The sequence below is a fragment of the Chiloscyllium punctatum genome, chromosome 4 (assembly GCF_047496795.1).
Source record: "Chiloscyllium punctatum isolate Juve2018m chromosome 4, sChiPun1.3, whole genome shotgun sequence".
Classification (NCBI taxonomy): Eukaryota; Metazoa; Chordata; class Chondrichthyes; order Orectolobiformes; family Hemiscylliidae; genus Chiloscyllium; species Chiloscyllium punctatum.
In genome coordinates this window covers 65,274,496-65,300,278 of record NC_092742.1, presented here as the reverse complement: position 1 = coordinate 65,300,278, position 25,783 = coordinate 65,274,496, and the positions used below count along the sequence as shown (strand labels likewise).

The 25,783-nt window shown below is 39.6% G+C and overlaps 1 protein-coding gene across 7 annotated transcripts in view; it reads left to right on the top strand.

Annotated features, from left to right (window-relative positions):
• Positions 1 to 25,783, top strand: part of slc25a21 (solute carrier family 25 member 21) — a 565,742-nt gene that overhangs the window by 435,554 nt on the left and 104,405 nt on the right. For all 7 annotated transcript variants that reach the window (XM_072568920.1, XM_072568916.1, XM_072568915.1 and 4 more), the window contains one exon: positions 11,269 to 11,317. In XM_072568920.1, the coding sequence (XP_072425021.1) occupies positions 11,289 to 11,317 (29 nt within the window). In that variant the 5' untranslated portion in view covers positions 11,269 to 11,288. The remainder of the gene's footprint in view (positions 1 to 11,268; positions 11,318 to 25,783) is intronic.

The following is a 25,783-nucleotide window of genomic DNA, read 5'->3' as shown; positions in this document are numbered from 1 at the left end:
AAATAAGATGGGGCATGAAAACGCACTGGTGGGTAAGAAAATGCTGATCTTCTCTGGCCCCTTGGAAACCATGAGGGCCAACTTGATCTTGTGCTTAAAATTCCAATGAGTATCTGTTTTGCCTCCTGCGCATGTACAGAGAATTACAACTTCCATAAAGTCAGACATTGACTGCTATAACGTTCCCCATGACTTTTCTGGCTAAGAGCTTTGTTTTAAAAGTTATGGATTGGTTTGCCTGGTTTTCTCTACCCTCCTTTCTCCTGGACCTACTTCTGTCCCTTTTATCTCTCCAAATATTCTTGGCATGATTCAAGATGGGTTGTTTGAATTCCTAGAATTATAGAGAGATTAATTATCAGTAATAATTCCTGCTGCCCTGACTGGGGTAACCCTTTGACTTTCCATGTGCATCCTTTGCTTGGAGGGAAGGCAGTTTTTAAACTTACCAAGCAGTTGATTTTATATATTGTTGCAAGTGCATTCTATTTTAAAGGTGTAAACCCACCAATTGGAGGATATTTGTGCCAGTTTTTCAAATTGTATATAGGTATGTCTCATAGTATTTCACATTGTTGATGTTAGGCATCCTGGAGTAACCTACTGGTAGTGAGAATAGGAGCCTTAGTCTGTTCATAACTGGTCCACATTTCAGGATACAGCAGAAATCACATGGTCATTTCATGCAACAGAGCCTGTATCTCTAGGGTACATACTTCTTGTGATGTAGAGGTCACATGACACCAGGTTATAGTCCAACAGGTTTACTTGAAATCCCAAGCTTTCAGAGTGCCGCTCCTTCATCAGGTACCTTCACTTTCATACTTTTTGTGACCATTATAGCTGATCTGCTAACTTCTCAGAAGTAGCAAAAAATGGATTATACATTACTCTCTTCAAACTCTGGAATGAATGTAGAGAGTTTTAGATATTTAACACATGTTTATGTGTCATGGAAATTTGGCAGAGTTATATTGTCCCTAGCTGCTTCAAGTTATTTTAGGTCTCACTTTCACTGTGCTGCAATTTTCATCTCCACTTTGTGGAAAGCTCTTTCCCTCTCATATTGTTCTGCTTTCATGCCTCTCACTTGTTTATTTCCCTTAAACTTGAGCTTTAATCTTATCTATTCAACCATGAGTAGCATACACTGATCAGCTTCAGGTTCTGATTCTTCTGTATCTGATCCAAATCTGAACTTGGACCAGAAATGCTCAATCAGTAACTTGAGTAAGTCTGATCTCTCTATCTTATTGGGTATAATTGGCTCTAATGCTTTAGGGATGCTAGTTTATTCCCAATTGAACTTTCTTGCTCTCCGAACATTTTGTATTGAAATTAGTCATGTTGCTTTCGTTGTTATTCTTCATGTTTTATTGGCAAATACCAATATCCAAAGTGGCCTCAGGTGTGCAATAATACTGTCTCTAGCTTGATCATTGTAGTTTGGGCTTTAGTAATTTTGTGCATCCCTATAACTAATTATAAAGTGTAAATGTCAATAATTTTTATTAATTATACTATATTAGAATTAATGTAATACGTCATAAAGAAAGAATAGTATCCTTCAATAATCAGTTAATCTACTCCTATGATAATGCTGATGTAATTTATTGTATTTCATGGCATTAATACTATATTGCTATAAAATTCAGTATGCTGTTATTATCTTCTTTGTACTCGTGAGTCTGAAATTGTTTTATGAGTTCAGAAATGTTGACATTTTAATAATACAGATCAGTGCAAGATAATAACTATGTTCTGTACAACAATAGCAGTATTCAAATAGTTTGCATTTTGGATCTGATAGTTATAGTTTATTGCTTTGTAATAAACCATCATACAAACATTTTACAAATGACTTTATATTTGCAAATTAATTAATACAAACTTATTTTATGATTTTGCCATATAGTCATCAGTCTGTATTAATTTGAAATTACTACTTTGACTTTTAATCACTTCAAATAAAAAATGTACTACTTTTGTGTTAAAAATCCAATAGTATTGCACATGACTCCCTCAGCTGGATTGTACATAGTCATCTGGACCACACAGCTTATCATTCGCTGTTAATAGCCTTGTGTGAATAACATACAGTAACTTACAGAACTTGTGCTGAGTTGGTAACATGCAAATTGCAGTCTGGCAGCCAAGCCATTTTGTAATGCTACTCCTGATGATTGTGAATTTAGATTTAGGAGTGTTTGATGGAATTACTTTTAAGCCTGTCATCCTGAATTGGGATTAAAGTGAATTTCTTGAACCAGGAGCTTGTAATAACTTAAATTGAATATTCGGAGTATGATAGTGCCATTTAAACAGAAGTAAAAAAGGGAAACTAAAGAATATGTTAGATTTTATTTCCCTTATTAAAACCTAACTGAGGGAAAATGGCAGCCAGTATTGAGAACAGTAGGATAGGAGACAAGTTAATCTTCATTAAATTTAATGTGCCAAAATGCAGGGAATGACAATAGAACTAATTTTTTTTGTGTTTCTTAAAATTCATTTGTAGAATGTGGGATTTGCTGGCCAGACTAACATTTATTGCCCCTTATAATTGGCCTTGAGAAGGTGGTAGTGAGCTGCCTTCTTTAACTTCTGCAATCCATGTCATTTAGCTATACCACAGTTTTGTTCATAAAGAAATACCAGGATTTTTTGACCCTGTAGCAGTGAAGGAATACTGATATAGTTCAGGATGGTGTGTGTTTTGAAGAGGAACTTGCAAGTGTGCTGTTCCTATGTATCCTTGTCTTTCTCAATGGTAGAAACCATGGGATTGCTTTCTAACGAGCATTGGAACCTTGGCCGTCCTCATGTAAATGGTGCACTCTGCTGCCACTCTGTGTTGGTGGTGAAGGGAATACATGCTGAAGATGTTCATGCTGAAAATCAGGTAGTGTATTTTGTCCAAAATGGTGTTAAGCTTCATGTTTGTTGTTGAAGCTATACTCATCAATGCAAGTGGAGAGTGCATGTCACACTCCTGACCTGTGCTTTGTAGATGATGGGCAAGTCTTGAGGAGACTGGAGTTAGATTAGTCAAGCAGAATTTCCAACCTATAATCTGCTGTTGTAACCACAGCATTTATATGGCTGATTTAGTTCAGTTTCTGGTGAATGGCACCCCCTAGTTATTGGTAATAGTGGATTCAGGGATGATAATGCCAGTGTGATGGCTAGACTCTCTCTACAAAACTTGAGATCATGAAATCAGCTCTTTAATGACCTCTATCTATACTATCAGTAACTAGTGTCTGCAATGTTCAATAATTCAATTTTAGAGAATAATTCAGAGACTGGGGTGATTTTGTATTTTAACTTTTATCCTCTTAGCCTCACCTATTATTTTTAATCTTTGTGTAGTTGTGTTGCATTACTAATTTTTTTTGCATTCAGTAATTAATGAACTCAATCTTTGTTAATGAAAAGAAAAGCCGGGTTAGATTGGCTGCTTTTTAAATCAAGAAGTTCATTTGAGTTTTGGCAGAAACAAATTCACAAAGGAATGGATTATTTTAAAATGATTCCATGTTGCAACCAACTGAGGTGGTCAGTTAATAAAGAATGGGAGCCAGTTTCTGCCTGTTCATCTGGGAGCTTAAAAGTTTGGGTATCCCATCTAGACCTAGAATAAATTTGGGAATCTCGTCTCGTATCTGGATATAACACTCTTTGTTGCTAACACCTGTAGCAGCACATCCTATTAACACAGAGATTCTCTCACTGTGTTGTTGATTCATTCACTGCGTTTTACCTTCTCACTAAGCCTTTCAAAGACAAGAGTTGCACCTTCTGTTGCATGAGTATAGCTCCATGTTAAGTTAGCAAGCTTTCTACCGTGAGTGAGGGCTTTCCATGCAGGAGTCCTCTCACTTGCAATCAGGACCTGGGATAAAGGGTGTTATATAGGGCAATCCCTTAAAACCATAGACGTAGGTGGTTCATGGACACCTGAGCCAACTGCCACACATAGTCTCAGAATAAAGTGGCACCGATTTAGACTGAGATAGAGGAATTCCTTCTCTCAGAAAGTTGAGAGTCTTTGGAACTCCTTTCTACAGAAAGCTGTGAGGACAAAATCCTTGTTTATATTTAAAGCTGAAATAGATAGATTCTTGATGAGTAAGGATATCAAGATTTATGGGCATGGGGCAGGAAATGTTGGAATGTTGGAGGAATGTTGGATCAGCCATGACCCTATTAATGGTAGAGCAGATTCAGGGAGCCAAGTTGCTCCTATTTCTCATGGTCTTATAGTAGTATAACTGCATATTCAATGATACTGTGAACTTAATGTGCATTGGTTATAGGAGATTGGAATAGTTAAATTTTTGTTTGCACTTCAGCCCCCACGTAACTGATCTTTGTGCACCCATTGTGTGGGGGTGCAGACAGGTCAGGGAACCTCATGACAAAGTCTGCTTATGAGCCTGACTAAGGTAGCCATTAACAGGTCCAGGCAGAGGGGTCGTAATTCCCTGCTTCTCTTTCATGGTTATGTGTATGCCTGCGTGTCCTTGGAGAGGGAGTGTGTGGTGTCTGACGACATACTAGAAACTTTTCGAAAATGTTGGGCACTGATTGGGCATGGGAGTTGAGGATGGTGGCGTTGTGATGATGGGCATATCCCACCTATTACATTTTAAGTTTATCGCTCCTCCAAATTCTTTTTAACTCCAGCACTTAAGCAGCTCTTTGAGTGCTTTTTAATTCAGTTAAATTTTTAGTTTTGCTTTCTCAAACACAATGTAGGGGTGGGGGGAATATTATGGTGCAGTGATAATATCCCTGTCTCTTATCGTGAAGGTCCTTGTTTAAGTCCAACCTAAAGCAGAGATGTGTCATAATATGTCTGAACAGATTGATTAAAGACATGTACTGATTTAAATTTCTCTAATTTTGATTTAATTTAGAGTTTCCCTAAGGGGCTGTCTTACTTTCATTTGATTTGATTTTGTCAAACTTGGTTTCCTAAGTAAGTACTCAGATAAAGAACAGCCAGCAACAATAGAAGATATTGTTCAATGTAGAGATGAAAGCTCGAAAAAATATCCTAAACTACCGTAGTATACAAATTATAGCGTATTCTTCACAAATAGGCTGGAGGTCCTGTTGCATTATTGGCTAGATTTTTCAAAAGCTGATGAGTTTCAGATTGGGTGTGAGCATACTTTGAAAGTCTGTGGATCCCAATGCCCCCAAAACGTGCTGAGATTTTCAAAGGGAGGGCAGGAGCCGGCAATCCGCATGTCTCCAATTAACAGATTATTACGCTTGTTGTGGAGCTTATTAACAGTATTTAGAGCAGCAGTTTCATCTCATCGTATGGGGGAAAATTGAAGGTCTGGGACACATTATAGAATGGATGTCGTATAAAGAGCAGGGAGTCATGAGTGCTAATGGTCAACTGTTGTAAGAGATGGCAGATAAACCCAGCTGCTCAGTGGCACTGAACTATCATTCCTGGTGATGAGAAGCTTGGTTTTGTGAGCAGTGAATGGTTAGACTCTCAAGAGGTCTGTGAGACTTTTGGAATCACTTGGGCATCAGAGATAGCTACAGAAAGTCCTGGTGAACCAAAAAGTCAAAGATGAATAAATTGAAATGAGAGCAGGCAACACTGACATTGCACTGAATAGTGAGGAGGAACTTTGACATATGCATCCTGTTGGTCAAGAGGAGGCTAGAGGAGTGGAGCAAGGGGTGACAAGGGGACAAGGGTGCTACCCAAAACATTGGCTGTATCAGTACAGTGTCAGTTACCTTCAAATGGCCGAGTTTAGGAAACTGTTGTTGGTTTTGGGTATTTGTTCTTTGGTCCATAATGACCTGATGCATCATTGCTCTCCACAACAGCCTCTTTTATGAAGCTCTAAGTGTCACTGAGGCACTTAAGTCTTATGTAGTCAGGTCATTCCATTGAAGAGTGGGTGGAATCTCATAGCTAATGAATCATCACGCTATCCAAATGGGGAAGAACACTAACTTTGAGATAGATGGGACAGTGTAAGCAGAGAAATCACGAGCAATGTTCTCCCTCATGTTCTGGATGTTGTGCCAACTGATCAAGATAACAACTGATGTGCCAACCATATTTCAGAAAAGAAAAGGCTTCCATTCATTGCTTGTACAGCTGGTTTGCAACCACAGCAAGTGCATTTTGCAAAGCTGAGTGCAAATTCTTGGCAATGTTGTAATGATGCCTTTATTCTTGGAGAATTTAATGTACCACATCTCCTCAGAACACCATCCAAACTCTTTGAGTGGCTGGTGGGGAATAAAAGTTATCCACTGAAGAGATATCTCCTGACATCTCCTGTGGTATGTGGTCACAGAAGCTGAGAGATGCTAAAACCAAAGTAATCTAATTACATGAACCTGCATTGAACAAACTGTTGACATGGTTCTGTTCGCCGAGCTGGGAATTTGTGTTGCAGACGTTTCGTCCCCTGTCTGGGTGACATCCTCAGTGCTTGGGAGCCTCCTGCGAAGCACTTCTGTGATCTTTCCTCTGGCATTTGTCGTGGTTTGAATCTGCCGCTTCTGGTTGTCAGTTCCAGCTGTCCGCTGCAGTGGTCGGTATATTGGGTCCAGGACAATGTGCTTATTGATTGAATCTGTGGATGAGTGCCATGCCTCTAGGAATTCCCTGGCTGTTCTCTGTTTGGCTTGTCCTATAATAGTACTGTTGTCCCAGTCAAATTCATGTTGCTTGTCATCTACGTGTGTGACTACTAAGGATAGCTGGTCGTGTCGTTTCGTGGCTAGTTGGTGTTCATGGATGTGGATCGTTAGCTGTCTTCCTGTTTGTCCAATGTGGTGTTTTGTGCAGTCCTTGCATGGGATTTTGTACACTACATTGGTTTTGCTCATGCTGGGAATCGGGTCCTTCGTTCTGGTGAGTTGTTGTCTGAGAGTGGCTGTTGGTTTGTGTGCTGTTATGAGTCCTAGTGGTCACAGTGCTGCAATATACCAGAACTGCAAAAAGAGGAAGAAGATCCCTGGAATGGTAGGTCTAACATATGAGGAACGATTGAGGATTCTGGGATTGTATTAATTGGAGTTTAGAAGATTAAGGGGAGATCTAATAGAAACTTACAAGATAATACATGGCTTGGAGAGGGTGGACGCTGGAAAATTGTTTCCGTTAGGCGAGGAGACTTGGACCTGTGGACACAGCCTTATAATTAGAGGGGATAAACTTAGAACAGAAATGCGGAGACATTTCTTCAGCTAGAGAGTGGTGGGCCTGTGGAATTCATTGCCGCAGAGTGTAGTGGAGGCTGGGACGCTAAATATCTTCAAAGCAGAAATTGATAAATTCTTGATGTTACAAGGAATTAAGGGCTACAGGGAGAATGCGGGTAAGTGGAGTTGAAATGCCCATCAGCCATGATTGAATGGCGGAGTGGACTTGATGGGCCGAATGGCCTTACTTCCACTCCTATGTCTTATGGTCTTATGGTCTTAACACCTATACAATGTATTCGCCAAAAACGGATACCCACGCAATCTCATCAACAGATGCCTAAGGGAAAGACAACGGAATGAGGACATGCAGCAGCCCAAAGGACTAGCCACACTACCATACACATCAAGAGCATTTCCGAACTGACAGCCAGACTACTGCGACCACTAGGACTCATAACAGCACACAAACCAACAGCCACTCTCAGACAACAACTCACCAGAACGAAGGATCCAATACCCAGCATGAGCAAAACCAATGTAGTGTACAAAATCCCATGCAAGGACTGCACAAAACACTACATAGGGCAAACAGGAAGATAGCTAATGATCCGCATCCATGAACACCAATTAGCCACGAAACGACACGACCAGCTATCCTTAGTAGCCACACTCGCAGATGACAAGCAACATGAATTTGACTGGGATAACAGTACTATTATAGGTCAAGCCAAACAGAGAACAGCCAGGGAATTCCTAGAGGCATGGCACTCATCCACAGCTTCAATCAATAAGCACATCGACCTGGACCCAATATACTGACCACTGCAGCGGACAGCTGGAATTGACAACCGGAAGCGGCAGATTCAAACCACTACAAATGCCGGAGGAAAGATCACAGAAGCGCTTCACAGGAGGCTCCCAAGCACTGAGGATGTCACCTAGACAGGGGACGAAACATCTGCAACACAAATTCCCAACTCGGCGAACAGAACCACAACAACGAGCACCCGAGCCACAAATCTTATCACAAACTTTGAAAACTGTTGACATCTTCAAGATGGTTTCCTGATGCTTTTGCAAATGAGATGGTGCCCTTCAGTACAAGCCTGCTATGATGTCTCATATTGTGGTTATTTGTTTTGTGCTGCACAACAAGACAACTAAAAGAGGTTTGGTTTTGGATGAGATAGAGTTTTGAATGCCACTTAAACATGATCATTTTAAACGTCTAAGAAGCAGTGATATGATGCTATTGCCTCAGGGATATCTCGGCAACATTCCCTCCTGCTCCCCCAGTAAATTTGTAATCTGTTAATGTAATTTGTCTTTAACAAATTTATGCTGGCTGTCAAAAATTAACTTATATACCTTTAAATGCTAACCAATTTTATCCCTACCATTTCAAACTCAAAATTCTTGGTCATATTTGAATTTCATCACTGCTCATCTTCATAAAACCTACAATGTGTCAAACTCTCTTGTACCTTAAGTCTGACCTCCTGTGCCTTCCTCCTCTTTTTGTTCCACCTTTAGTGTCACCGTCTTTCACAGTCACTTTTATTTTCTTCAGCACTTCCTCCCTAAACCCGTCTACTTTGCAACCACACTTTGTCCTTTATGAAAAAATGTCATTTCTTTGACCAGGCTTCTGACCACTCCTTTCCAATGTGAAGTGTTTCATGAGAAGTTTTCTACATTAAAGATACTGTATAAAGACAAACTGTTGTTTTGCAAATGTCTTGCTGACAACATGCTAAACAATACTGAAGATTACTTTTCTGTCAGTATATATAACATAAAAATATGTTTTCTGAAAGTTTTATAAATCAGCACTGGATTCTATCCATCCATCACTGCCTTTAGTATATTGCTGATCCAGTTGGTAATGCTGCACAGTATGTCAAGTGATTTTGTATTTATAACCTTAAAGTGGGCCACATAGGTCCCAAAAGTCCTTTGAATATTTAAAAGAGTAGATTCATATGTCACAGTAATTATGGCACTGAAGGAGACTGTTCAGCCTTCAAAATCTGAAGAGTAATCCAATCGGTCTTATTTCTGTGTTCTAATTCACTTGCCCTGTAAAGTTATTTCTCTTAAGTGCCCATCCAATTTCCTTTTGAAATTATTCCTCATCTCTATTTCCTACCACCTCATAGGCAGCAAGTTCCCGGTTGTTGCATTCACTGCATAAAATGTTCTTCACTTATCCTTCCATCAATTGCCTAAAGCATCAAATCTGTGTCCCTTAGTTCCAGTACCATCTAGTATCATTTTATTTATTTACTTTGCCTTCAACAGCCGTGACCTTGTACAGGAGTATGAAAGACCACTTTGGCAGATGTGCTTTGGGGAAATAGGTTACAAGACAAGAAGCTATAGAAGCAGTAGAGGCAATGGACTTAGCTGAGATGTGTTGAATGAATAATTCACATTTGTCTGTTCTAAGGGAGGAGATGCTGCACAGTCCATGGTGACAGAGGAGGAAACTTGGACACCGGACCGATTTAAACGATGGTATTGGAGAGGCATTGGTACTTAACATCGATAAAGCACTGAGATCAGATAAGATGCGTTCAAAAATATTGAAGGAATCAAGCGTAGAAATTGCAGAGGCATTGGGAATAATCTTTCAACCTTCCCTAAACTTGGGGTGGAGTGGAAGAGAATTATAAGTTTATTCCCTTAAACAAAAAAGGTTGTAAAGATAAACTTAGAAATTACAACCAGTTTGATTTCAGTGGTGGGGAAATTACTGGAAACAATTGTTCAAAATAGAATTAATAGCTATATTGATAGAAAAATATTAATTGGGAAGAGCTCCATGAATTTCTTAAGGGAAAATCATGTTGGACTAACTTTATGGAGATTTTTGATCAAGAAACAAAGTTGAGGAGGATAATGCTGTAGATATGATGTGTATGGATTTCAAATAGGACATTCTAAACAATGCCTCACAACAGACTTGTAAGAAAAGTTATAGCTTCTGAAATAACTGGGGTATTAGGAACATGGGTGCAAATTGTTTCTGGAAATGCTCATATTGGAGGCAGTCCTGAGAAGGTTCACGAGTCTGAATCTTGAAATGATGGTGTTGGCTTATAAGAAAGATTGGGCAGGTTAGACCTAAAATCCTTGGGATTTAAAAGATTAGGAGGTGAAGTTATTACTTATAAGGTTCTGAGGCATTTTGACAATTTGAGTGCTGAGAGGATGTTTCTCCTCATAAGGAAATTGAGAACTAGAGACCACATTTTAAAAATGAAGGGTCTCCCATTTACAATGAGGATAAGGAGAAATTTCTTCTCTCAGATCACTTTAAATCTTTGGAATTCTCTTCCTTCAAGGACAATGGAGTTTGGACCAATAAATATAATCAAGACTGGCTAGACTGAATTTTGAACTCCAACGGAGTTGAGTTATGGGCAGAAAAGTGGAGTTATGGCCCTCCACTTGGAGGTGGGAACAATCATGATGTTACTGATTGGAAAAGTAGCCTGAATAATTTAAATGACCTATTCCTGTTTCTAGGTTCTTATGTTCGAATTCTGAAACTCCTATGCTCCTGGTTAGCTTTCACAATCTAACCTTGTAGGTAAAATCCAACACTTGGAACTATTCTTGTAAATCCTTTCTGCTCACGTAACCTTTGTATCACTTTTGAAGTCTTGTCCAGACTGAATGCACTACTCTTGTTGTGATAAGGAATGTTTAAAGTGAGTTACTAATATAATTTTGTTTTAGTCAAAATAAACTTATACATAGCAGATGGTTTGGTCCAACCCCAATTAATCTCAAAATGGGCTTGGTATTACTATATTCCAAAATGTGGTGAAAATAATTATTCAATGAGTCATACTAGTGGTTTAGATGCATATACTGAATTAATATAAAATTACTGAGTTATTTTCTTCCACGCACTTTTTTTTGTCCTATTTAGTTGCTCCATCTTGCCTCAGTTATCATATTTAATCTTTCATACAATAGTAATTTTCACATTCCTGCAGTGAAGCATAACCATCATTTGTGCTAATATTTACTGGATGTTTCTTTTCTTCACCTGTTTAGGTCTTGTGGAAATTTGTCTGATGCATCCCCTCGACGTGGTGAAAACCAGGTAAGGCTTTGCTTGAGCAAGTTTTATTGATACTGGAAGTCATCCAGAATGCGGGCTGTCAACTGGTGATTTAAAATGTCAGAGCTTGCCTGTGTAATTGGTATTTTAATGTCATTCTGCAATGGAGATAACTTGGCAAACTGATAATCTTTCATTCTGTGAAAAAACATGAGCCATTCCTTTTAAAGGAGACAAATATCAAAGAAGTCCTATCAGGGCTAAAACAGCTAATAGAATTACATTCTTGTAATTATTTTTGAGTTTGGATTTCAATTTACAATTTATTGCTGTGTTTACTGTCTAGAATCTCTATAGCTATGTTGTTTACTTCCTTCTTTTTTTTAAAAAAAGTAACTTTTCAAACTGGTTTTACTTCAGGGATTTAGCAAGCCAAACAAATGAGTCTTGTTTAACTATTCCCATTGACAACCTGTAGTTTACTTGCAAACTGATGCAGAAAGAGTATATGATTCAGATCTACTGTATTCTACATGCTTTAATCAGAACAAAATTTTCCTTTCTCTTAGTACCAGTGCTGAGTTGGGGTTGTGAAGAGCATTAGGGATTGGCAGTGAGAGGGCAGATTAATGGATTAGGGAAAGCATGAGGCAATTCTGTCCCATATTTTGATCAGACGTTAAAACAAAATGTGAACTTTGCTGCATATTATCATACACATTAAATCATTCAATCCTGTTTGATCATTAAGCTGAGAAGCTGTTCAACCATTTCTTGTACATTAACTCATTTCATTCCAACTTCTTGACTTGTTCAAACAGATTCTGGTTATAGTTTATATGGTAGTGCAGCATATGAATGACCTGACCACAGATTCACATCACATCATATTTTTCATTCTTGACTTGTAATTGAGTACAGCAGAAAACAGCAGTTGAATGAAAGACACTGTAACATAATATGGGAATGCTAAGGCTGGTATTCTTAAATTAATGCAATTTGCCAGCATACATGAAAAAGAGTTTGGTTTCCAAGTTAAATCAGTTTCAGTTGAAAAAGGAACATTTGAAATTCTCACTTTCTATTGTGTTGCATTTTGCTTTCAGTCCAGCACATAGGTTATTTCACGTTACATCCAAAAGGATAGTATTCTGGCATTGATGTATTAAGAAACTTTGACACATTTATGTAAGTTAAAAATAGAAGGACTGCTACCATGAATATATTTGGAGATTATTTTGCATTTGAAATTGAATTTGAAGATTGAATTAAATCTTGAATTCCATAATTTAATCTCTACATTATTTCTATCATAGGGTTGCAAGACTAAGTTTAATTACAATTGTTAGGAACTTAAACTTTGAGATTACAAGCCATTTTGGTTTGATTTTGTCATTGACATTTGACTCTATTGAATGTTAAGATAATATATTTTTAACATGAAGCCATGGCATTTTAAGTTCTCCATTTAATCAAAAATATATTATCACAAAACTCATTTCATTTCTCAAACACATTTGTTATGCATTAATAGTAGGTTGTGGAAAGATTGTTCTAAACTTGGAGTGAAGTCCGCAGCAGCAGTGGGATGAAGTTATGGCTTTTCATTAACCTGGAAACCTCCTATTTACATGGTTCACAGCCTGGTCTCAGCTCACTTGGAGGTAACAAAGGGTGTCGGACCCAAAATGCAGCAGGGGGCTCACTCCTTTAGGGCTGCCATCTGAATCTGATCAGGTCAACTGTTTTAACTCCTGCCTCATTAGGGGAAATAAACAGGAGATTATGGTTCATGTAAGGATCATATTACAGAGCTCAAGCTTGTTCCAGACATTAGGTAGCTGATTATTTTTTGTAGAAACCTTACTGTTTGTCCTTTAGTTAAGAATGTTAAGTTGAGTTTTTTGAGAAACTTGTATTTGTTACAGGTCGAGAGAATGGAGTAAATTAAGTAGAACAGCGTTAATAAATTAGATGTGTCACTCACTGAGGGTAGAACATGTACTCAGGCTAACGTCAGTCTGCTACAGAGACTTAGTGTTGATGACGGATAGCAGTGTGTAAGTGGTGCTTTGCCTTTGACATTTAAAACATTTTATAATGCTGAATGTAGAACTGTTAGGCTGAGGGAGACACTCTTTGTGGATTTCACATTCCAAAACAATGACATGTCCTTATTTACTAATGTAGTCCTTTAAAAAAATGATAAGAAGCACGGTTCCTTGTTTGCTAGAGTGAACAATGTTCCTGACATTTTTTCTAGTCTTAGGTAGAACGGGAAATATCAGCTGATCCCACATAGGTTCAGATTTGCTCATGTGTACTTGAAAGGTGGGCTGAGGCAACACAATTCTTTGTTACTGTTGTAGATAGCATTAATTTAACTAGGAAAGGAAGTATACAAAGTTTTGTAAAAACACAAGTGTTTCCTTGCTGATCCCAAACAGTTCATTATCTACAGTGCCTAAGGCAAAACTAGGTCTACTGTGAAGAGTGAAATGTACCCTTACATCCTAAAATTACTCTTTATAACTACAAGACTGCTGACAAGCATACTTATTATGTAAACCAAGAATATGAATGGATATAGTTTGCAGCCTTGGAAAATATTGGCTGTATTTTTAACTCTCAAATATTGCAGATTGGGTGAAAGATATTTTAACGATTTCCAAAGCAACCAAATCTTCTGTCTCGCTAGTTTGAAAGTAATTTGATTCTTGACATTTCTGAGTGAGAAGGAGTTAAAGAGAAACTTAATTATTTATTAAAATGTACTACTTAAAACTACAAAGAAATTAAATGAAGTCTACATCATGGTCATCAGGGAATTAGTAATACTCTCTCCAAAATGATGCTTTACTGCTTCAAGTCAGACCTAAAAGGACTACATTAACATTTAAAATGTTGGTTTGTGATTGACATTTGTCACATTAAACACTAAAAAAGTAACCTGGGAATAATTGTAAATGAATGAATTATTTTGGGTCTTAATTTTGGGCACCATGTTTCAGACAGGTAGGAAGAGAGCAGGCCTCAAAGGATTAAATTATAAGGCGGTTGAATAAATAATTTAAAAAAAACAAAGAACTGTGGATGCTGGAAATCAGAAACAAAATCAGAAAGTGCTGAAAACATTCTGAAGAAGGGTCATTGAATCCAAAACTTAAACTCTGCTTCCTCTCCACAGATACTACCAGATCTGCTGAGTTTTGCCAGCAGTTTCTGATTTTGAATAAATAGTAGTTGTATACCCTGGTCATTTTGAAGGTTTGAGTCAATTAAACTGTTTAAAATGGTATAAGGTTTTGATTGTATGGACATGAAGAGCAGAATCTTATGGGGGTCTGCATGACATGGCCTATGGTCCATTGTGTGACAGAATTGGGCGACAAGTGCAACTTGGCACCTCAATCATGTTGCAGTGATCAGCAATGACTGTACAAAAGGCCTGTGCTGACTGAAGAGAAACCACTATTAATTCCACCTCCTGATCTATCACATAAGCATAATGATTGTCTGTGCAGAATGCAGCGTGAGGGTCAGTGTTAATATGAGTATGGAAATTGGAGGGTAGTGTTGCCTCACAGGCAGCCCCTTTTCGCTGACATATTGGATCACTCAGTCAGTACAGCATCTTTATCAAGTAACTACATATGCTGAGGCAAATTGTGAACATGTCTCCCATTATCCACTGTCACATATCTCATTGTGTGAAGGATTTTGCTCAGCCCACATGTGAAAGCTGCAGCACTAAATATGGTTCTGAGAGCTTCTTCTGTATCTAAGTTTGGCCCACTTCCAGTAAGAGTAATGGGCACTGCTGCCTGGTGGTCACTGTAGCTGCCTACCTAACGAAGTAATAAATGGAAGTAGATGGAACAAGACCAATGGCAAACCCAGGAGCAGCAGCAGACCCTAGAAGTGGATGAGGAACACCCAGCTCAGGGAGAGGTTGCAGATGCAAATCCCCGCAGGATGCTGAGATGAGTAGAATGCTCAGTCGTTTACTAACCCTACTGTATTTCCTGGGCCTGAGCAAGATGCTGAATCTGTATGTCCCAGGGCTCTGTGATGAAACTGTACCAGATGTTGGAATGGAACCTAGATCTGCAGGAATGGGAGACAGTCTTCTTCTGCTCATTGTGAAGGTTGTTGTATTGCTAAACCTTTACATGATTCGTTCCTTCCAGGGAGCAACAAGATATCTTTGTGGGATCTCTTTGTTGTACACCCTGAAATGCAGCTGCACAGTGACCTCCAATATACTCTGGACAGAGTGTGTCCCATAAACTTGGTGGTCTGTACTCTGCACAATTAGGGCTGATAGTGGAGCAATGTCCAGATGGACTGGAGGAGGGGATAGAAATTATCTTCCAAGGAGGAGAATGAGGACATTGGGATGGAGGAAATTGACATTGTCCATAAAAGAGCTCAATTATGATGGATGTTACAAACCAGTGTGATGATGCTGTGGCTTTAAGAGGTGTGTTTTGCTCTGGTTTCTGAGAGATTGAGGACAGGTACCAAGCAGTCTATGAGGAGATAAACAAATTGTGAAACTTTGTGTTTTCAAAGGAAAGTTGGAACATTAGAAGCAGCCTGAGTGGCTGTGGTCAAGCTCTCACAGCTCCAGGACTTTCAACAGTTGTTGCTGAGGTCTTGGCAGGGTTGGAAGGCAGTGAATCTCTCCTGACTGCTATTCTCTCTCTCTCTCTCTCTCTCTCTCTCTCTCTCTCTCTCTCATTCTCTCTCTGAGTTTCTCTCAGATTTGTCTTTTGATGTTCTTTCCTCTTAGACTGGAGAACTCTTTGTGAGACCATTTGTTTTCTGAATTTGTCTTCTTGCCAAGGGTGTATCTATGGGATGTTGCTTTTTTGGAACAGTTAATTAGTAGTAGCTACTTTTTATATTATTCTGCCAAATTTTTCAATGAAGTTAAGTTATTCCAAGTTCTTCATTCTTTTGTTGTATTTTAACTACAGTGTTTGAATAAATTGAGTAACATTGAGATTTTTGACCAAGTGAATTCCATCTGGAACACAGCACTTGACATTTACCTTTAAAATATGAAAAATTAGGGTCTAGACTACGTTCTTAATATATTTTGATGGGATCTGTTGTGGTCCATGACATGAGACAAAACCTCATTTATGCCTGGTTCCCGTAGATAAGATTTAGGTGCAGCAAACAATTATTGACTGTAACATTTTTTAATCGTCTGCTGAAATTTGGTTGGCAATGTGGGGGCATAGTTCAGCTTCAGTTGATTTCATTTCTGTTACCTTTTCATTTCTGTCAATATAAGCTCATGCTTGTGTTTGAAGTGGTTCAAGTATTTGCCTATATGTGATGGTTCCTACTGGCCAGCAACAGCAAGATGCCAGGTTGACAATGGACAGTGATTCCTGATGAAGGGCTTTTGCGTGACATGTTGAATGTCCTGCTCCTCGGATGCTGCCTGGCCTGCTGTGCTTTTCCAGGACCGCTGTAACCTTGATTCTTAATCTCTAGCATCTGCAGTATCCACCTCCGCCTAGTGGATGGAGGGGATTGAGTAACACTGACTTAGAGGTTCATCATATGGGATGCAGTTAGGAACAAGTAAGATGTGTGGTGTGGTGGTCAAACAGTTATGAGGGTAAGAGAAGGCAGTTGTATGTGCAAAGGCATGTCAGCCATGTCAGCTTTGGGCCATTAACAGCATGGCCTTATGGCTGTTGTGCCACTAAGCTGCAGATGAGGGGAAACGCCAGCCTCCCAATGCTTATCCAGATGGATAGCAACCTTTACAGGATTGTTAAGGTCCATAGGATGCTCATCTTTGGACAGATCTCCACTGAGTCGCAGTTCCTATGCGTTTTGTGTGCGATAAGATGGGTGGAAATTGAATATGAGATGCCAATGGACTAGGGTAAATAATTAATTTGGTTAGCCTGATTTAATAGTGTGAGAAAACATGTGAGGCCTCTTGGCAAAAATCCTTCCAAAAAATCAGATGCAGCTTAAACTAGGCTAACAAAATGTAAGATTCAGTCCAAAGTAACTATTTCCTCTAATTGAGTTGACTAATGGTCAGAGTCTTAAAAATTAAAAGGCCACGTGGACTGAAAGCACATTTTCCTTCAAAGGGTATTGCAAATATGAAAATATCTTGTAGATGCTGGATAAGTTAAAATTTTCACAACTGTTTCAGATAGATATGATTTAATGTTGGTTTAATTGGATGTGGAGCAAAAATGGATGGAAGATGTTGAGATCTCGAACAACATTAACTTACTGGTAGAATAGACTTGACTGCTAAGTGATCTGCTCCTGTTTCTGGGCTCCAGAGATTCTTTCATTCTTCATGGAATATGGTCATCATTAGCTTAGTCAATTTTTTTTTGCCAATACCTAACTACCCTTAGAAATGGCAGTGAGCTGCCTTCCTTAGCAATTACATGGCATAGATACACTCACAGTGCCTTTAAGGAAGGAGTTATAGGGTTTTTTTGACCCAATGATACTGAAGAAACAGCAATATAGTTCCAAATTGCGATAGTGTGTAGCTTCGAGAGAAAATTATTAATAGTGGCCCTACATCTGTTGCCCTTGTCCTTCCAGATGTTGAAATTCATTAGATGGACCATAAGATATAGGAACAGAAGTAGATCATGTGAACATGACTGATCTGTCAATCCTCAACTCCACTTTCCTGCCTTTCCCCACAATCCTCAATTCTCTAACTGATTAAAAATCTCAACCATGAATATCCTTAATAACTAAACTTCTACAACCCTCTGCAATAAAACATTCCACAGAATATCTACTCTGTAGGAGAAGAAATTCCTCCTTGTCTGTGTTATAAATGGGTGACCCCATACTTGAGATTATTAGATTACTTACAGTGTGGAAACAGGCCCTTCGGCCCAACAAGTCCACATCAACCCGCCAAAGAGCAACCCACCCAGACCCATTCCCCTACATTTACCCCTTCACCTAACACTACGGGCAATTTAGCATGGCCAATTCACCTAACCTGCACATTTTTGGACTGTGGGAGGAAACCGGAGCACCCAGAGGAAACCCATGCAGATGCGGGGAGAATGTGCAAACACCACACAGACAGTTGCCTGAGGCAGGAATTGAGCCTGGGTCTCTGGCGCTGTGAGGCAACAGTGCTTACCACTGTGCCACTGTGCCGCCCACCTGACTAGACTCTCCCACAAAGGGAAACAACCTTTCTGCAAAAAATGTGTCCAGTCCTTTAAGAAGCTTGTATGTTTCAACAAAATGAACTCTTGTTCACACAAATTAAAATATGTGCAGGCCCAACCTATTTAACCTCACCTTATAAGGCCATACCCTGGATCAATCTAGTGAACCAACTCTGAACCACCTCTAACACCAGTCTATCTTTTAGATAAGCAGTCCAAAATTGTTCACAATATTCCATGTGTGGTCTAAATAGTGCCTAGTATAGGTTTAGCCAATGTTTCCTATTTTTATTCTCCATTCACTTTGAAATAAAGGCCACTTTCTAATTGCCTTCTCTATTACCTGCTCAAATTATGAGCTCGCTTTTTGTTTGAGTTTGGAAACTTTCGTAGTTTTTTTGCTGTGCATCTAGTGGATAGTACACACTGCATCAGTGGCAAAGGGAGTGAATACTGAAAGTATTAGATGGGTGGCAATATATTGGGCTGCTTTGACCTGGATTGCATCACATCTTTTGAGTGTTATTGAAAACACACTCTTTCACAGAAGAGTAGTCAATCCATACATCTGTTGCCCTTGTCCTTCTAGATGTTGAAATTCATCAGATGGACCATAAGCTATAGGAACACTCTTCCATCGCACTCATGAATTGTGCCTTATAAATGATGGATAGTCTTTGAGGATCCAGTATGTGAGTTATTTACTACAACATTCCCTAGCTTGTGATCTGCTCTGTTGCCACCGTATTTCAAGTAGCACGGTGGTCAGTGGTTAATACAGCTGCCTCACAGCACTAGGGAACTGGGTGACTGCGTGGAGTTTTCACATTTTCCCCGTGTCTGCATGGATTTCCCCTGGGTGCTCCAGTTTCCTCCCACAATCCAAAGCCGTGCAGGTTAGGTACATTGGCCATGCTAGTGTTCAGGGATATGTAGGTTAGGTGAATTAGCCATTGAAAAAGTAGGGTTACAGGTATAGGGTACGCTGGTGGGTCTGGTTGCAACACTGTTCAGAAGGCCAGTGTGGACTCAATGGGTTGTATTGCCTACTTCCGTATGGTAGGGATTCTGTGATTATTCTAGATGGTTAGTCCAGTTTAGTTTCTTGTAAGTCGTAACCCCCATATGTTGTTAGTAGGGGATTTAGTTATAGAAATGACGTTGAGTGGCAAGGATGATGTTTGGATTGTCTCTTGTTGGAGAAAGCTATTGCCTGAAACTTTATTAACGCACATTTTACTTGTCACTCATTAGCCCAAGCGTAACGTGTCCATTTGGACATGGACTACTCCAGTTTCTGAGGAGTTGCAAATGATGCTGAACACTGAGCAATCATCAACAAATATCCCTGCTTCTGATTTTAAGATGGAGGGAAGGCTTTTGATGAATTATCTGAACATGATTGGACCCTGAGGATCTTGTGCAGAAATGTCCTAGATCTAATTGACCTACAATAACTACAGCTGCCTTCCTTTTTGCTTGGTATTTCCTATATTAATGTTAAGTTTTATATTTCATCATGTTTAACTGCATTATTTACAACATAAAAAACTTTGCTAAATTATAACAGGATTTTTGGCTGTGGATCCTATTGATTTTCAATGGGAAATGTTGAGAGACCACATAATACAGTAAGAAGTTGGGCAACTGGTGTTAATATAATGTGTAACACAACAAGTAGTGTTTTACAATAGATGTTGGTATCACCTTATATGGATACCAACAATCCTTTACTGGTGGCATTTAAAAATAATGTTTAAAAAGGCATTAAAATTCATGTGGGCTGTAAAATCTGTTACAATCTGATCTACTGATTGCTACAATGTCTTCAGTATTCATCATGTTTCTTTTATTATTTATAATTCTGTGTTTTGGTAATAAATATTGGCAGATGTATAAAATAATCATATTATTCATGAGAAAATGGGAAATGTTTAGTCCTTATTAGTAATATTTCTTCACCATGGAATTCAGAACTGTAATTAAGGCACACATAACAGTGAAATTACAGAAAATGGCTTTAACTCTTACAAACCCTACTACGTCTATAAAATACAAATAGAATCATCCCTGCTGTTTCACCTGACCTATGAACTACTGAGCAATCGGGCACATATAAGGAAATTCCAGATGTGGCAGTAGTTCCCGCATCAATGCAATCGAATGTTTTGTTCTTAACCTAACTGGATATTTTATTTTCCTACCAGAAAATTAAACCTTGGTGTAGAAGAAATCGTTCTCCCCCATGGACAAATGGAACAAAGTACTGCTGAGTTAAATGATTGGGTCTGCATTAAAATATGTGTTACTTCTAAAACATACCCATTAAGTACACCCACTTCTCCAGATTCTAATGTTTTATATATGTTGTGAATTTATGATCTCTGGCACTGCCCCAATATCTTGGGACCAATTCAATGCTAAGTCATAGTCCAGCTCTTTTCCTCCATTGCAGTATCTTCCTCTGCTTCAAATATTCAAGGTCTCCTCTCCAGAAAGGCAGAATCATTTCAGCCTCAAACAGTCTCAGTGTTCCATGCTCCATTAAAAGTGTTTCATGCTCAAACAAGGCATTTCTTCTTATATTTCCTCAGCCCAATAGCAGAGAATTCTTTTCTGAGCAGGAGAGGATAGGGACCACTCGTAGTTATGATCAGACATCCTTGTCCTGGCAATGAGTAAGATGCACTGCCAAGTGCTGTACTGATCTTCCATTACCTGCACTCTAAGTGCATCCTTAACATCCCCAAACTTCTTCCCTATTTTGTAACTCATCTCCTGTCTTGTTTTTTCAAGTTCCAGTGGCATCTGCACAGACCCTATCCTGAAAAGACGAGCTCCTCCTCCAGTGCTGAGGAAGAAAAGGTAGATGCCTCAGATGAAACATCTGTCTCCAACATACTCCACCAGCTCAGATCCTGATATCTCATGGCTATATTAGCTGGGTTAGAGGCAGGAGCACATTCTACTGGCATGTCACTGTTAGCAAAGGAAGAAATGCCCAGGTCACTGACACTCTGGACCATCGGAGATCAGGCACATGCTCAGCCACAGACAGGAGAGATCTCACCGTGTCAGCCATCAAATACTTCATTCAAATGCACAAACAGGCTCAGGTGCAGCAGGCAGATTTGTCAAAGGTTAGAGGAGTTCACTAATGCCTTCTGTTCTGTGCTATGTCCAGCATGTATGTATTTGGCTGCCTTTTTGTCAGGTTGGCATGTGCCATGCAGTCCCAGGTCCAGCTGGATATCCACATTGATCTGTGCTCCATCACTGGAGCCAGTGGTGCTCAACACTAATGGCAAGGCAACAGGAGAGTGAGGGACCTCACTTAACCACATTGTAGGGCTCTTTTCTCACAAGGAGACAAGCTAGTGCCAGTTGGCAGCCACCCAGATGAGGAAACACATGCAGCCCCCAAGATGTCTCCTCTCAGGATACTCCAGAGATGACCAGGATTGCCACTTCCACGACATCTGCTATCCACAACCATGTGGCAGTTCAAGGAGGGTGAACTTGCATTGTGGCAGAAAACTCTCATTATGCCTGGGCCGTCTAATGACAAAGGCCCAAAGCATTATCCATCCAAAACTCCAAAGCCAACAGGCCTCATTGGTACAGGACAGGCTACCTCCACCCTACCTTGGGCTTCAGGGCTGTAATATAAGTAGTGGAAAGGAAAGGAAAAAGAAAACCTTCTAGGGGCACATAGGTGGCACTGGTGGAAGTTGATTGTAAATGCATCATTGCATTTTTAAATGTCCACTTTACATCATCAGCTGCATGAACAACTGTTATTATAGCTGCAGGTACAAAAATGAAAGTAGAGAGACGAGCAATCATTAGCATCAAACAATTTTGCAACACTGTCTCAATAATAGTTGTCTTTTGTGTTACACCCATGCTACCATGAAACTTTGTCATGCCTGAATGAGGAAGCATCAGGATGTTGTGAAAGGCTTCCATCAGTTTGTAACTAATAGCTTTATTAAACAACAGGAAGTGAATGAGAAGAGTCAAAGCAGTAAGCAACAGTAGTCGTTGGAATTTCACAGGGATGCTGGTTTCTGAGCATCAGTACATTTACAGACAATAAAAGATGGCAAAAAAGTCCTGCCTGTGTTGCTTTGGCTGATACTGGTGCACTGTAGGATGCTGAAGATGATGTTCCTTCCAAGATACATCCTAAATTTCCTATTCAGTACAATGCCGCAGCCTTCAGGAATCCTCATACAAGGCTTTATTGTGTTCTCCAGTTGTCCAAAGGAAAGAATCCAAGGGTTAATCATGTCATCTATCAATACTGCGCTGCAACAAACCCCCAGACCTGATCTGCGTGGGAACTTGATGTGGAAGTGACCCTCATCAACCAGAAATTTGTTGAAGAAAGGATTATATTGGAGATCTGCATGACATTGTGACATAGTGATCTGACTGCCATTTCTAGACAGTGTAGTGCCAGTGTCCCTCTATAAACAGCACAGACTTTCTCAGAAGATGAACAACTCATCTTTCCCACATCATGCCCCCTCAACCTCCAACCCTACACTCCCCAGGAAAGTCAGCATTGCATATATGAAAATGGTGTGGATGTTTTGCAGTTCATGGTGTGAATTAAGTAGCTCCTGAACATTGTGTGGGCTAATAAACCTTGGAAGATGATTGTGACTGTTGGAATTTATTTAGTTCTTTACAACTTATTTAGCTTTACACTAGATTTAATTTATAATGTTAAATGATATAGTCAAGATTGCCTGTGGCCAAGAATTTTTGTCAAGACAATTGGTCAATACATGATGGCCACATAGAGGATTATGTGATAACCAATGCCTGTAACCTCTACTGTGTAAGTGAGGTAAAAACAATGACTGCAGATGCTGGAAACCAGATTCTGGATTAGTGGTGCTGGAAGAGCACAGCAGTTCAGGCAGCATCCAACGAGCAGCGAAATCAACGTTTTGGGCAAAAGCCCTCCTTTATTCCTGATGAAGGGCTTTTGCCCGAAACGTCGATTTTGCTGCTCGTTGGATGCTGCCTGAACTGCTGTGCTCTTCCAGCACCACTAATCTAGAATCTACTGTGTAAGTGTCTGTTTACCCCTTGCTGGGCCTCACATCAATCACAAGAAAAGCTTACTCCCTCAGTGTAATGATTTCTCCCAGCCTTTTTACCTGTGCGCGTACTTGTGATTTGGATGAGGATGGAAGGTAAAACTTCACAGGAAATTGTATGTAAATGTTGTGGGAATAGGTAATAATGACATGTCAATGTAAGCAAATTGGCCTGTATCTAGCTGTCTACTAGTGAGATATTCTTCTAATGAAAAATCAGATTTTTCTTTTCTCGGCATCAAGACTCATTTTTCTGTTCTCATCATGTTTACAAACTGACTCACTTGTCCACGTTAATCAGGGGCTGGGGAAATTCCACCTTAAGCTATGAACACTGATCTCTTCATAAAATCCAACTGGACATTTATAATTACTGTTTACAAAAGGAGACTTTTCATTTGTTGAATTTGTAGCTCAATGATCTTAATGGTTTTCAAATTACACACATTCTCTGTTGTCTTGTACCTTACTGTGAATGAGATGATCTTAAAATACAATATTAATGCATTAGTTTAATATTATCTCTGTTGATGCTCACTTATACTATTGTCACCTGTTGGAAATGTTCAAGGTTAGGAACATGGATCCTTTTACAATAAAATATCCATATACAATCAACTACTTAATGTACAATCTGTGGGCATACTATGGCATTGTAGCCTTCCATGATGTTCAATGCAACTGAAAAATGCTTAACCTAACACCATTTTTCGGAGAATAAGCCTCCTCAAAGGTGATTTCAATCCTCCATTGTTAGAATCTTTAGGTTGCTTCTGGACTTCAGAAAAGTATCCAGACTGGTAGTAAGGTGAGATCGCATGGGTTCCAGGGGGAGCTAGCCAATTGGAGACAGAGGGTGGTAGTGGATGGCTGCTTTTCAGACTGGAGGCCTGTGACCAGCAGAGTGCCTCAAGGATTAGTGCTGGGTCCACTGCTTTTCATCATTTATCCAAATGATTTGGATGTGAATGTCGGAAATATAGTTAGTAAATTTGCAGATGACCCCAAAATCAGAATGTAGTGGACAGTGAAGATTATCTCAGAATATGAGACCTGTATTAGATGGCCAATGGGCTGAGGAATGCCAGATGGCGATTAGTTTAGATAAATGTGAAGTGTTCCATTTTGGTAAGGCAAACCAGGGCAGGACTTATCCACTTAATGGTAAGGTCCTGGTGAGTGTTGCTGAACAAAAAGACCTAGGGGTACAGATGCATAGTTCCTTGAAAGTGGAGTTGCAGGTAGACAGGATGGTGAAGAAGGCATTTGGAATGTTTCCCTTCATTGTTCAGAACACTTGAGTATAGGAGTTGGGACATCATATGGTGCCTGTACAGGACATTGGTGAGGCCACTTTTAGAATACTGTATGCAATTCTGGTCACCCTGCTATAGGAAGGATATTGCTAAACTTGAGAGTGTGCAGAAAAGATTTACAAGGATATTGCTGGGACTGGAGCATTTGAGTTAGAGGGAGAGACTAAATAGACTGAGGCTTTTTTTCCCTGGAGTGTCAAAGGCTGAGCAGTTACCTTCTAGAGGTTTAGAAAGTCGTGAAAGGCAAGGATGGGGTGAATAGCCAAGGTCTTTTTCCGAGACTGGAAAGTCCAAAACTAGAGGCATAGGTTTAAGGTAAGAGCAGAAAGACTTAAAAAGGCCTGAGAGGTAACTTTTTTCACACAGAGTGGTAAGTAAATGGAACGAGCTGCCAGAAGAACTGGTGGAGGTAGGTTCAAATACAACATTTAAGGGGCATTTGGATGGGTATATGAATAGGAAGGGTGAGGAGGGATATGGACCAAATACCTGTAAATGATACTAGTTCAGACTGGGGTGTCTGGTCAGCGTGGATAGGTTTAACTGAAGCGTCTGTTTCGTTTTGTATTATTCTGTGATTCTATAAATTATGTTTAAGTATTCTGCAAAATGGAGACACTCAAATTACTGTCAGGTTCTTTTGGTGTGGAAATGCTACTAATTTCCTCCAAAATACAAAAATGATCCTTAATCAGATAGTTCACAATAGTCAATATTGGGGTTGAAAGAAAACTCCTGTCCCAGTGCATCACCGGCTCGGATTTTGCCACAATGAGGTTCATCCTGACAGTAGGACACCTGCCCTGCATGGGAGGACAGTAGGACCATGGCTGCAACATTCCTAATGGCAGCCGATTAAGAGGTCAGCTCCAGGACCACTGT